General features: G+C 50.7%; 1 protein-coding gene across 1 annotated transcript; it reads left to right on the top strand.

Annotated features, from left to right (window-relative positions):
* Positions 1-10,881: 10,881 nt before the first annotated feature.
* On the top strand, positions 10,882-11,919 carry LOC141729947 (uncharacterized). Its single transcript, XM_074546605.1, has one exon. It carries the CDS (start codon positions 10,882-10,884, stop codon positions 11,917-11,919), a length of 1,038 nt encoding a protein of 345 aa, XP_074402706.1.
* The last annotated feature ends 1,377 nt before the right edge of the window (positions 11,920-13,296 follow it).

Here is a 13,296-nt window from a genome sequence, read left to right as displayed (position 1 = left end):
CCTGTGGAACATCCTTTGGTGGACGCTGTGGCTCCAGGTGGGCCGGGGGGATCCCGGGGGACAGGGACCCTGCTGGGCATGAACAGCATTGGACTTGTTGGGAGAAACTGTGAGGGGGAGCTGGGGCACAGTGACCAACCCAGTGACCTGAGACAGCCCTGCTGGGATGTCACACAGCCCCTCTGGGATGTCACAGCCTGCTCTGTGATGTTACAGCCTTCTCTGTGATGTCACAGACAGCTCTCTGATGTCACACAGCTGCTCTCTGATGTCATACCAGTCTGTGATGTCATTGTATGCACTGTGATGTCAGACCTCTTCCCTTTGATGTCGCAACCTTCTCTGTGATGTCACAGACCATTCTCTAATGTCACACAGCCCCTCTGGGATGTCACAGTCTGCTCTGTGATGTCACAGCCCACTCTGTGACCTCATCTAACCAGATGAGAAATTGTCTCCACCAGCTGAGCTGACACCTGGAGCTTGTTCTCCACAGCCCCAGGCCTGTGGAAACCACACAATGCCCATTGTGTGAGAAGGGGAACTGGAAGTTCAGCAGCCTCAGTGTCCTGCCAGCTCAGCCAGGCCCACTGGAACATTGGGGTCCACGACCACCAGGGACCAGCAGAGAGACCCCCAGGAGAACAGAGGAGGGGAAATACATTAATGATTTGAGGAAAATGATTATCAGATGTGTATTTAGTCTGGGACAATTAATGAATATGTATGCAAAATACAGAATATAAACAGAAACTTTCCTTTACTCAGCCTGCAGGGCTTTGGGAGGAGCTGTCCCCCGTGCATCCCCCTGAATAAATAATGCTGCTTTTTAATGCTGCATTGGTGTTAAGGAGTTTTCTGTTTTACTGATATTTTGGTAACACTCCCACTCCCAAGGACAGCTCTGTCTGCTGCTGTTCACAAACAGAGAAGGGCTGGTGGCAGATGTGGGGCTCGGAGGCTGCCTGGGGCACAGTGACCATGGAATAATCAAGTTTTCAATGTTCTGTGAGAGAAGGAGGGGCAGCAACAAAATTTCTGCACTTTAATTAGGAAGGGCAGGTTTGGCCTATTTAGAATGCAGATTTGTGGAATACCAAATCAGGTACAGATTTTTTTTAAAAAAGAAACAGCCCTTAAAAACAAAGGGGTCCAGGAAGGATGGACACATTTCAACAAAGTAATCTTAAGGGGGAAGGAGCAGCCTGTCCCAGTGTGGCAAAAGATGAGCTAGTGAGGAAAATGACTGGCCTGGCTGTCCATGGATCTTTGGTATGAACTTAAGGGAAAAAAAGAGGATGCATCATTTTGAAAAGACAAACAGGCGGCTAAAAAGTATTTAAGGATGTTGTTAGGTTATGCAGAAAGAAAAGGAAAGAGGTGAAAGCTCAAGTAGAGCTTAATCTGGCCACTTCTGTGGAAAATAATGGGAAATGTTTCTATAAATAAATTAGTAGCAAAACACCAGAAAAAGAGAACCTCTACTCTTTATTGGATGCAGTGGAGAAGAGAGAAACTAAAGAAAAGGCTGAACTGTTTAACATCTTGTCTGTCTCAATGTTCAATATTGGAACAGGTTGTCCTCAGGACAAGTATTCTCCTGAGCTGGTAGATGAGTACAGGGAGCAGAACAGCCCCCTGGAATCCAGGAGGAAGCAGTTGGTGACCAGATGAGCCACTCAGATGCCCACAGTTGTATAGGATCAGATGGGATCCATCCCAGGGGGATGAGGGAGCTGTGGATGAGCTCCCCAAGCTGCTCTCCATCATTTACCATCAGTGCTGGCTCAGCAGGGAGGTCCCAGAGGACTGGAGGTGCCAGTGTGAGCTCATCCCCAAGAAGGGCTGGAAGGAGGATCTGGGGAACTCCAGGCCTGTCAGCCTGACCTGGGTGCCTGGAGAGGTTATGGAACAGATCACCCTGAGTGCCATCACAGGGCACCCACAGGATGGCCGAGGGGTCAGAGCCAGCCAGCGTGGATTTAGGGGTGGCAGGTCCTGCCTGACCAACCTGGTCTCCTTTTATGACCAGGTGACCCACCTGTGGATGAGGGAAAGGCTGTGAACGTTGTGTACCTGGACTTCAGCAAAGCCTTTGACACTGTCTCTGACAGCATTCCCTGGAAAAGCTGCAGCCTACAGCTTGGGCAGTTCCCTCCTGCTGGGAGATTTAAGAGCTGGCTGGAGGCTGGGCCCAGAGAGTGGTGGGGATGGTGCTGCACCCAGCTGGTGTCCAGGCACTGGTGGTGTCCCCCAGGGATCTGTGCTGGGCCCAGTCCTGTTTAATATCTTCACTGATGATCTGGGTGAGGGGATCAAGTCCACCACTCACAAATTGCAGATGGCACCAAGCTGGGTGTGAGTGTGGATTCTGTGGGAGCATAGGAGGGCTTTGCACAGTTACTTGGACAGGTGGATCCAGGGGATGAATCCAATACGGTCAGGTTTAACAAGTCCAAATGCCGGGTCCTGCACTTTGGCCACAACAACCCCCGCAGTGCTACAGGCTGGGGACAGAGTGGCTGGACAGCAGCCAGGCAGAAAGGGACCTGCAGGGACTGATGGACAGCAGGTTGGAAATGAGCCAGCAGTGTGCCCAGGTGGCCAAGAAAGCCAATGGCTCCTGGCCTGGATCAGGGATGGTGTGGCCAGCAGGAGCAGAGCTGCTGTGCCAACACTAATCTGCCCCCAGCTCTGCACACAGACATTGCTGCTTCAACTCCAGAGTAGGGAACATAAGGGCATCTCTGGAAAAAAATTGGCTGGGAGATCCTTTAGTTCCTTTAAAGCCACCAAGAGTGCAGCCCCTCATTGACACAGTCTGTGGCCACAGGGAAGGTGGAGAGAAACAAAATGAGAAATGGCAAAAACAATGACATTTCTTTGTGAACAATATGAAAAACTAATACAAAGGAAAAAAAGAACAAACCACAACCAAAGCAACAAGGAGTATGAAAGATGTCTTTTAGTAGAAGTGATTGGCAGAAATTGGCCAGCAGTTTAATGTTCCTAAAACCATCCAGTGATCAGTCTCCACACTGCAGCCTTGAGCTCCTGGTTCCTCAGGCTGTAGACGAGGGGGTTCAGGACTGGAGGCACCACCGAGTACAGAACTGACAGGGCCAGATCCAAGGATGGGGAGGACATGGAGGGGGGCTTCAGGTAGGCAAACACTGCTGTGCTGATGAACAGAGAGATCACGGCCAGGTGAGGGAGGCAGGTGGAAAAGGCTTTGTGCCGTCCCTGCTCAGAGGGGATCCTCAGCACAGCCCTGAAGATCTGCACATAGGAGAAAACAATGAACACAAAACAACCAAATTCCAAACAGATAGAAAACCCAAGGAGCCCAAATTCCCTGAGGTTTGAGTGTGAACAGGTGAGCTTGAGGATCTGGGGTACCTCACAGAAGAACTGGCCCAGGGCATTGCCATGGCACAGAGGCAGGGAAAATATCGTGGCTGTGTGCATGACAGCAGTGAGAAAGGCACTGGCCCAGGCAGCTGCTGCCATGTGGGCACAAGCTCTGCTGCCCAGGAGGGTCCCGTAGTGCAGGGGTTTGCAGATGGACACATAGCGGTCATAGCACATGATGGTCAGGAGGTAATACTCTGATCCAAGAAAGAAGAAAACCAGAAAGACCTGAGCAGCACATCCAGTGTAGGAGATGTTCCTGGTGTCCCAGAGGGAATTGTGTATGGCTTTGGGGACAGTGGTGCAGATGGAGCCCAGGTCAGTGAGGGCCAGGTTGAGCAGGAAGAAGAACATGGGCGTGTGCAGGTGGTGGCTGCAGGCTGCGGCGCTGATGATGAGGCCGTTGCCCAGGAGGGCAGCCAGGGAGATGCCCAGCAAGAGGCAGAAGTGCAGGAGCTGCAGCTGCTGCGTGTCTGCCAGTGCCAGCAGGAGGAAATGGCTGATGGAGCTGCTGTTGGACATTTCCTGTGCCTTGGCATTGGGATCTGTAGAAAAATTGATCATGGAACACTTGAGTTTGGAGAGGACTTTAAATATCCCAGCACAGCCTGGGGGCACTTTTCCCCCACTGCCTGCCCAGGGCTCTGCTGCCTGGAGCTGTCCCTGCCAGCTGCTTCCCTGTGCCCAGGGCTGGGCCCTGCCAGTGCTGCCAGAGCCCAGCCCAGCCCTGGGGTCTCAGCTCTGCCCTGCAGACCCCTCCCAGCTCAGGCACTGCCGAGGTGCAGCTTCAGCTCTGCAGGCTCTGATGGCAACATCAGAGCAACCCTGAGGAGGTTGGAAAAGCGACACTGATGCTGCCTCTAAGGGGCCCTGTGCTGATTTCTGTCTTTGCCTGCTTTATACAGATCTGAGAGAATTTTTTTTTTTTCCTCAGCCTGAACTGAGAGATGAATATCTATGTGCAATTTCCCATCAAGGCAACCCACAGCAGTAGATTAAAAAAGCAGGATTTTCCCTTTTATGAAGCCCCTGCCTTGCTGTGCTCCCTGTATAAACCACTTGGAAATGTTCTGCAGTTAAATGCCATGCTGGGAGCAGTCCTGAACAATGCAGCATCCTCCCCACACAAGGAGAACACTTCCAAGCCTTACCAGCTGTCTCCTCACACCCACATCTTGTCCCCCAGTGCTGGGAGCAGCTGCCAGGGCTGGCTGAGAGCTGTCCCTGGCAGGCAGCAGAGTCCCTGCCCCAGCACAGCACCCTGGGCTGCAGGACCCTGCTCTGCAGGACAGCCCTGGGCACTCCTGGCTGCTCTGCCCAAGAGACAATCAGAGAATGTACTCACAGGGTCTGTAGGCTTTGGGATGTTCCAGCTTTAGGAGATCACTCCAGGAGCTGCAGCTGCATTGTCCTGCAGCCAGAGATTTCTGTGCCAAGGGCTGGCAGTGATTCTGCCCCAGGCACTTCTCAGCACCTTCCCAGCCCTGACTGATTGAAGCTCTCTGTGCCTCTGTGCTGTGCCTGGGGTGGCTGCAGGCAATGCCCCAGCCCTGCTGGGCTGACAGAAGAGCTGCTCATCAAGAGAAATGTGCTTTTGAAGGTTTTCATGGTTACCAGGAGCTGCCTCTGTGCCAGGAGCCCAGCCCAGCTCAGCAGCACAGACACAGCACAAGGACTTTAATGAGCCTCTGGGGCTTTGTGCTCAGGCCCTGAACATCAGCCCCTGAGAGGGAGCTGAAGAAACCTCTCCAGAACTCCAAGGCAGAATCCAGCTTCAAAGTTTCTTGGACTTTTAATGGGTCCCACTGAGGGACACAACTGAGAAAGTGTCCCCAGGCCCTAGGCAGAGAAGAGAACTGGAGGCAGTGATGGCAGGTGGGGACAAAGAGAAGCCAAGTCTTGGTGCCCTGGGGCACAGCAGCAGGGTCTGTGCCACCAAGGACTGTGAGGAGACACCTTGTCCTGAGGCACTGGGACCTCCTGGCACAGCCCCAGCCAGGCTGGGCACTGTCAGCCCCTTGTCCTGCCCTCAGCATCCCCCCTTAGCCCACATCCCAGTGGCCTCAAGGATCTGCTGGAAGGAGTCCCTGGGGAGCCTTGCTCAGGAATGGCCCTGGGGGCTCCTTCATGCTCCTTGCAGGGACTGCAGGTTTTTCAAAGGACTTTGGGTTTGGCTTTTGTCTTGGAGTCTCTGAGAGGTTTGTGCAATCATGGCCTCCAATTATCTGCTTAAATTAGTCCCTGGAGAGGCTTTGTCAGTAACAACACTCAGTGGGGCTCATTAATACTTCAAGGTGCTTCAGTTATTTTAGGGTACTTGGTGTTTTCCTTTTGATACAGACTCTGGGAGAGGTTTGTGCAATCATGGCCCCAATTATCTGCTTTAACGAGTCCCTTGAGAGCTTAGTACTGAAATTTAGTGGTGCTCATTAATACTTTGAGGTACTCAAGATTTTTAAAGGTATTTTAAGGATTTAAGCATACTTTTAGGTACTTTTAAGGATTTTCCTTTCCACACTGTGTCTCTGAGAGGTTTTTGTGCCATCCTGGCCTCCAAATCTCTCCTCCAAAGAGTCCATGAGGAGCCTGTGTTGAGGATGGACCTCAGTATGACCCATTCATGCTTTGAGACACTTTGGGTCTTTCCTCTGACTTTTCCTCCTGGAAAGGTTTGTGCCATCTCCTCTCTGGCCATGAGGTTCCAGTGCTCAGGTCAAAATGCACCACGGGGCTCATTAGGATCAAGCAATTCTTGACAAACCATGGCTCTGCCTTGATTTCACTCTGGTCTCATGCAGTTCATCAGGAAGGTTTCCTTTTATGTTTTGGTTCTCCAATTTGAGATTTCTTGGTGAATGCATCAATTATTGTGGTGTGTTCAGTTTTGGCTGATTACCAGTGCACTCACTAGAATATACTTACTCATTTCCTGCTGTGAGATAGGATTAGGAGAAAGGCAAAACAGGCTCAAAACTTTAAAAGGGTATAAAGAAAAGTTTATTAATAGCAACCAAAAGAAAGAGTAATAAGAATGTTGGGATCGGCGGGACAAATGCGGCATGCAATATGAGTGATCAGCAAATATCAAACTTTATTGATAGGTACACATCTTTATGTCAGTGTTAATGAGGCTCATACATATTGCAAAGGCGAGCTCACTATTGGCTAGTAACTTATCAGCCAACTACGCTTACTTCTGCATTCTTGTGGATATTTTATTGAAACTTTTCTTCGTATTTCTGCCAAAGTTGTTCTCCCTTATCCTGTTGTTGCACTAGGGGCACAATGTCCTTGCCTGTTATTGGACACTGACTACTGACTCCTATACTTGTCCCCTTCAAGCTTAACCAGCGGCATTATGTCGACGTGACCTTTCTCAGCTAGCCAACTGTCCACAAAGCTCTCCACACTTCCCTCGTTTTTCTGTTGGACAAGCATAGTCTGATTAAATGCAGGAGATATCATCCTTTGCACCATGTTCTGTAAGCAAATGCTAAAACACGGCAAATTTAACACTACTAACAGAGCTATAATGCCCAGTAAAATGCTAACTTTAGCAACAGAACGTAACCATCATCCCAGGCCTAACGATGAGAGCCATCCATCAATACCGAAACCTGATTCTGCCTGTAAGTTTTCAGTTAACCTTCACAATTCTGCGAGCTGGGTATGGATGGACTGCAAATGGTCAGAAAGATTCATGCAACACATGCCCTCAAATTCTTCACAGCCATGGCCTTGTGCAAGTAAAAGAAAGTCAATCACAGCTCTATTCTGAAGCGTTGCATGACAAATAGAATCAACATCAAGCAAAAGGCTAGAAAGTGCCAAAGAGGTGGCATTGGTTTGCTTTGCAAGCCAGCATCCCAACTTATTTAGGGCACCATGGGCACCTGCAGCTGCCACCCCTGGAGTCAGAAAGGATGCTGCCATTATGGCCCCTGGGGACCAAAATTATACATCATCCCTGCAGTCAGCAGTAAATGCATGGATCATTCTCTTATGTCGATGATGGCGGCGGCTCATGTTTAATATCATGGACGTATTGGGTGTAAGCAGAGAAAGCCAGCTAATTGTACATGGCCCCCCTGTGCAGCATCAATGGGACACCAGGCCAAGCACAGTCCCCACAGATTAAGAAGTAACCTGCTGGCACTTGAATAGGGTTATTTGATGAGATTGATACTTTCCCTGTGGTATGATTGCACCAAGCTGTTGCATTACAATACAGATCCATGCTCGAAGTTACAATAGTGGAATTGTTTTTTGCTGAAAGCTGGCTTCTATGGTTAAAATTAACACATGCATCTGCCTTCACTGAACCTAACAGCTCCAATTCTTGGGGTTCCTGTGGTGCTATGGGGAAGTGAGAAACCCATTGGTCCCAATTATCTACACTTGTCCTGGGATTGTCAGTTTTGCAGGTGGGTACACTTGAGGGACATGGTCAGGGATCTGCTGGTAGCCCAACCAAGCAAGTTGTAAATGGGTTACCGGGAGAAGGTAATGACAGGCAAATAGCCTCCTGGTTAGTTAAGTTTGCCACGTGACCCAAATGTTACTCTTAGGCTGAGGTGGGGCCCATGCATGATGAGTTTTCACTTTTCCGGCCGCATCTGCACTGTCTGCTAAGAGGGTTAGGATTAGCAAGGTAACAGCATAAATGTGCCACATCACCCTGGTCTCCCCAGGCACTGCTTTGAACCACCCAGACATTTGAGAGATAAACATGTTTCCCACAAGTCGTTAAGAATGTCTCTTCTTTCTTTTCCCCTTCTTTCTCCTTGATCTGCCCAGATTTAACCTCTTTAGGTCTCTCAGACAATTGTCCCATGCTTGGTTGGGATCTTGATCTGCAGAAATTGGATCTATTATACTTGTCTGTGAAAGAGGAATACCCCTACCACACTTAATCTGTAAAATATGTGACGCTTGGACTGTCCCAAAGCACGTTTAACTAAATGCTGGGTTTCCCACCTAAACCATGCAATAATCTTCTGTTGTGGTGATTCATAGAACTCTAACCCTTGGAAGCCAGGTAATCCTGTAAAAGGCCTGGAGTTCTGCTTGCCAGGAGCCCAACTGCCAATAAAATCCACAGTTCCTGCACCACAAGTCAGGTAATTTGGTCTGATGTACCCACTTACTTTGCTGACAGCCCCCACAAAAAAACAATACCCATGCAGCACACTGTCTATTATGACAATCAATACTAGCTAGGTTCCTAAGCCCTCTAAATTCAAACATAGAAAGTGCTTGAAGCGGGCTTAGTATATAATCTAAGGATTTACACCGATGAATCGCTCGGTCGATAGCCAAACTACACTGTCCTTTCAGCTTAAGAAGTATTGGTCGAAGGATGATCAACAGCTTTGTCTCCACTCCCTGACGGTCTTCTGCACTCAGTTGATGGAGTTCTGGTGGTTCCATCTAACACAGCTGCTCGGGTCCATTTAGCAGGTACCCATAAGGATCCTGTAGGGGTAGAAACACAAAGATATCCGCGGCCCCAATATAACACCTTAGCAGGACCTTGCCATTGTCCTGTTTTGGGATCTCTGTATTTTATCCATACGTCTTGCTTTACATTTTCTTTCTCCTGTACATAGTGGCGAATTACAGCAGGAACCTTGCTTTCCCCAAAAACACACAAGTGATTTAAAATAAATAAACACCTTAACAGTCTTTCTTAAGGTTCTCTAATATCCTTGTATTTACCTAGATATCTTTTCAAGGTACCATTAGCTCTTTCTATGATTGCTTGCCCTGTCGGGGAATTAGGAATGCCTGTCACAGGTTCTATCCCCCACATTGGCATAAACTGCTTTATTCTTTTGCTGCAGTAGGCAGACCCGTTATCTGTCTTGATACACTGTGGCATTCCCATTACAGCAAAGCGGCTGCTGAGATGCCTCTCCACTTTTCCGGCTTTCTCACCAGTCTGTGCTGTGGCCCATATAAAATGACTATAGGTGTCTATAGTAACATGCACATACTTCATCCTACCAAACTCAGCAACATGTGTGACGTCCATTTGCCAGGTCTCATTTGTACTCAACCCTCTTGGGTTAACTCCCAGACCTAACCCGCAGCCCCCATTGTGATGACTACATATGGGACAGGCTTTGACTATTGCCCGTGCCTCGCCCATAGATATCTGAAATTCTCTATGGAGACCTTTTGCATTTTGGTGAAACATGCAATGTGCCTCTCTGGCCATGGTCTGCCTGGGAATTGGAGTCATTTGTGTAATTGAGACTAGCTTATCTGCTCGTGCATTACCCTCTCCCAGACCAATATCCCATTTGTGACTTCTGAGATGGATAACAGAAAATTGATGTGTTCTCAGCTTAATCGCCCTCTGTAACTGAATAAACAGTTCATGTAATCTCCTATTTTGAACCTCTTCTATAGAGGCATCGTCTATTCGCTCGCACACTCCTGCAACATACAAAGAATCTGTCACTATGTTGAGGGGCCCCGAAAAATGCATCATGGCAAATAAACAGCCAATAGCTCCATCGTTTGTAAAGTATCCCACTCGGAAGCCTGAAGAATCTGATGGTGCCATTGTCCCTTTTCCTGCCAGGTCACTGCAGCAGTTCTTGATTTTCTTCCTGCATCCGTGTAGGCTGTAGCTTTTCTTCTCCACTAGATTCACCGAGGAAGACCAGACCTATCTACACCACCACTGGACCTTTGGAGGAAAACTACACCCTTCTGCAGGAACTACTGCTTCAACAGAACCAGATCTGTCCCTCCAGGAGGACTGCAGCCACCATTTAATTGGAGTGCAACAAACACCCTGACTAACAGGGTGTCAGCTTGGATTCTGACTCTGTCAGTGGTTTTCTTTCTACTACTGCATTTTTCATTTTATTTTTCCTAGCAAAGAACTGTTATTCCTATTTCCATATCTTTCCCTGAAAGCCCCTTAATTTCAAACTTATAGTAATTTGGAGGGATGGGGTTTACATTTTCAATTTTAAGGGAGGCTCTGCCTTCCTTAGCAGACACCAAGAAAGGCAGCGGGACCATCAAACCCAACGTGCCCAGCCCTTGTTTTCCCCCAAGCCAGGATTTCCTGTTCCTAAACCTTGGCCCGATGCAAAAGGAGGAGGTCGTGAGGAAGAGGAAGATGGCCCAGCAGCCCCAAGCAGGTGAGGAGGAAGTCAGTGCCCCTTTCCCCCTCTCTCCTGCTCCATCTCCCACCCCAGCATGGCCCCTGGCTGCAGGACAACCCTGCTGCCAAAGCCGTCCTGCTGGGGATGCACTGGGGGGATCTCCTTGCCTTCCCTCTGGCATGGAGGCAAATCCCATCCTCTCCTTGTCCTTCCTTCCCCAGACCAGGAGCTGAGGATGGAGAGCAGGGAGGACAAATCCCCACAGCAGAACCTTGTGGAAGAGGCTGTTTTGAGCAGCTCCACAGCACAGGAATCCAACGGGGAGGAAAAACCCCGGAGATCCCGCATGAGGAGTGGCTGCAAACGCAGATCTCAGGCATCTGAGGGGGAAAGGCCCACCCTTGACCGGGGAGGCGCCTGGAGCTCAGAGCTGGTGGTCCATGAGCAGCTTCAGGGTAAGGAGAAGCCCCGGAAGTGCTTGAAATGTGGGAAGAGCTTCAGCCAGAAATCCAACCTGATCTGCCACATGAGAATCCACACGGGGGAGAGGCCCTATATATGTGAGGAGTGTGGGAAGAGCTTCAGCCGGAGATCCAACCTGACTGTCCACCTGAGGAGCCACACCGAGGAGAGGTCTTACAAGTGTGAGGAGTGTGGGAAGAGCTTCAGACGGATCTCCTGCCTGATTGTCCACCTGAGGAGCCACACCGAGGAGAGGTCTTACAAGTGTGAGGAGTGTGGGAAGAGCTTCAGCTGGATCTCCCACCTGACTGTCCACATGAGGAGGCACACTGGGGAGAAACCCTACGAGTGTGATAAATGCAGAAAGGGGTTTCAGACCAGCTCTGATCTCCTCAGGCACCAGCACACTCACACAGAGGAGAGGCCTTTCCTCTGCCCCGACTGCGGGAAAGGCTTCAAGTCGAACTCCTCCCTTGTCAGCCACCAGCACATGCACACCCGGGAGAGGCCCTATGAGTGTCCTGAGTGTGGGAAGAGATTCACCTACAAGTCGAACCTGATTGTCCACAAGAGGATCCACACTGGCGAGAGGTCTTACGAGTGTGGGGAGTGTGGGAAGAGCTTCTGCCAGCGCTCCCAACTGATCTACCACCTGAGGAGCCACACTGGGGAGAAGCCCTATGAGTGTGATAAATGCAGGAAGAGGTTTCATACCAGCTCTCATCTTGTCAGGCACCAGAGGATTCACACGGATGAGCGGCCCTTTCGCTGCCCTGACTGCGGGAAGGGCTTCAGGGACAACTCCACCCTCATCACCCACCAGCGCATCCACAGCGGGGAGAGGCCCTATGAGTGTCCGGAGTGTGGGAAAAGCTTGTCTCAGAGCTCTGTCTTGAGCAGACACCAACAGAGCCAGCACTAAGGGCAGCATGGTGAGTTCCCCAAGTGCAGGAAGAGCTTCGTGCGCTGCTCCAGCTTCAGCCCCCACAGAGGGATCCACCCTGGGTAATCCCCAGTGACCCCCAGTAAGCAGAGCCCAGGCCATCCCTGTGGCCGGTTATCCATGTTGGAAATCACCTGTCCAGCGGCTTCACATCTTCCTGGCACTCCGTGGCCTGGATTTTCCTTTCCTTTCTGTTTGTCCCTTCAAAACACACAAAACCAGGGTAAAAATAAAGACATTGGAATAAGCCATGGATGGGGACATGGGGGGATCTTCCAGGGGACTGGGGGCATGTTAGGTTCAAGGGAGGTGAGGGTTCCTGGGAGTGACTTGGGGGTTGCTCCGGGCTTTGGGCAGAACAGGCCTAGTAGCTGCAGAAGTGCTGAGAGACCCTGGCGAAAGTTGTGGGGCGGCTGATCAAGGACCCCCTGCCCTGGAACTGTCTGCGTGTCCCTTTGTCCTGATTGCCAGTGTCCCCTGTCCAGGATCCCCCTCTCCCTGCTTTCACCCCCTCTCACCCACCCATTCTAGTGTCACCCTGGTACCGTTCCACTCCCATCCCAGCTGGAATCTCATTCCCTATCCGTCTCCCATATTCCAAGTCTCTGTTCCCCTTCTGTTATTCACGGTCCCACTTCTGTTCCCATATTTCCATTTCAATATTCCATGTCCTATACCCATATTCCAATTCCCGGTCCCTGTCCCCATTCTCTGTGCCATTCCAGTTCCGGGTGCCATTTCCGATCATGTCCCCATTCCCATTCCTCTTCCCCGTCCCCATTCCCGTCCCCATTCCTGCTCCCTGTCCCCTCTCACCAGATGCTGCCGCCATCACTCCGGCCTCCCTGGCCCTCACATAACCGAGCAAACCCCGCGCTGCTCCCGCCCACCAATCCCAGCGCACGACCGCTCTCCTATTCTCATAACCACATCTTCCATCGTGGCCCGACTAGCCGCCGGCTGCAGCCGCCTCCGAGTGCTGTTTGCTCCCAGTTCCCTCCCAGTTCTCCCAGTAAAAGAGGGACTGGCAGGGAAAACGCGCCCAATTCCTTCCCGCTGCTCTCAGGATTGTTCCCGGTGCTCCCAGTTTCACTCCCAGTGCCGTGCTGTTTCAGAACCCGCCCAGGGCAGAGCGCGGCTGCTTTTGGGTGTCAGCATTGCCCGAGCCAGGCTGGGAGCGAAAGAAAAAGGGGAAGAGGAGAAACATAGTACAAGGAGGAAGAAGAGGAGCGGAAGGAAGAGGAGCAGCATAACCACGTTGGTTTCCCTGCCGCCTTCCCCCACTGCTCAGGCCGAAGCTTCCCCGGCTCCTGCTGCATTGCCCCGTCTAGGAGCCGCAGGTAAGTGGGGAGGGGG

The sequence above is a fragment of the Zonotrichia albicollis genome, chromosome 8 (genome assembly GCF_047830755.1).
Source record: "Zonotrichia albicollis isolate bZonAlb1 chromosome 8, bZonAlb1.hap1, whole genome shotgun sequence".
NCBI lineage: Eukaryota > Metazoa > Chordata > Aves > Passeriformes > Passerellidae > Zonotrichia > Zonotrichia albicollis.
This window is presented reverse-complemented; position numbering and strand designations above follow the sequence as displayed.

Coding starts and splice junctions, on each gene's coding strand:
- LOC141729947 (XM_074546605.1), top strand. CDS start 10,882: ATGAGGAGTGGCTGCAAACGCAGATCTCAGGCATCTGAGGGGGAAAGG.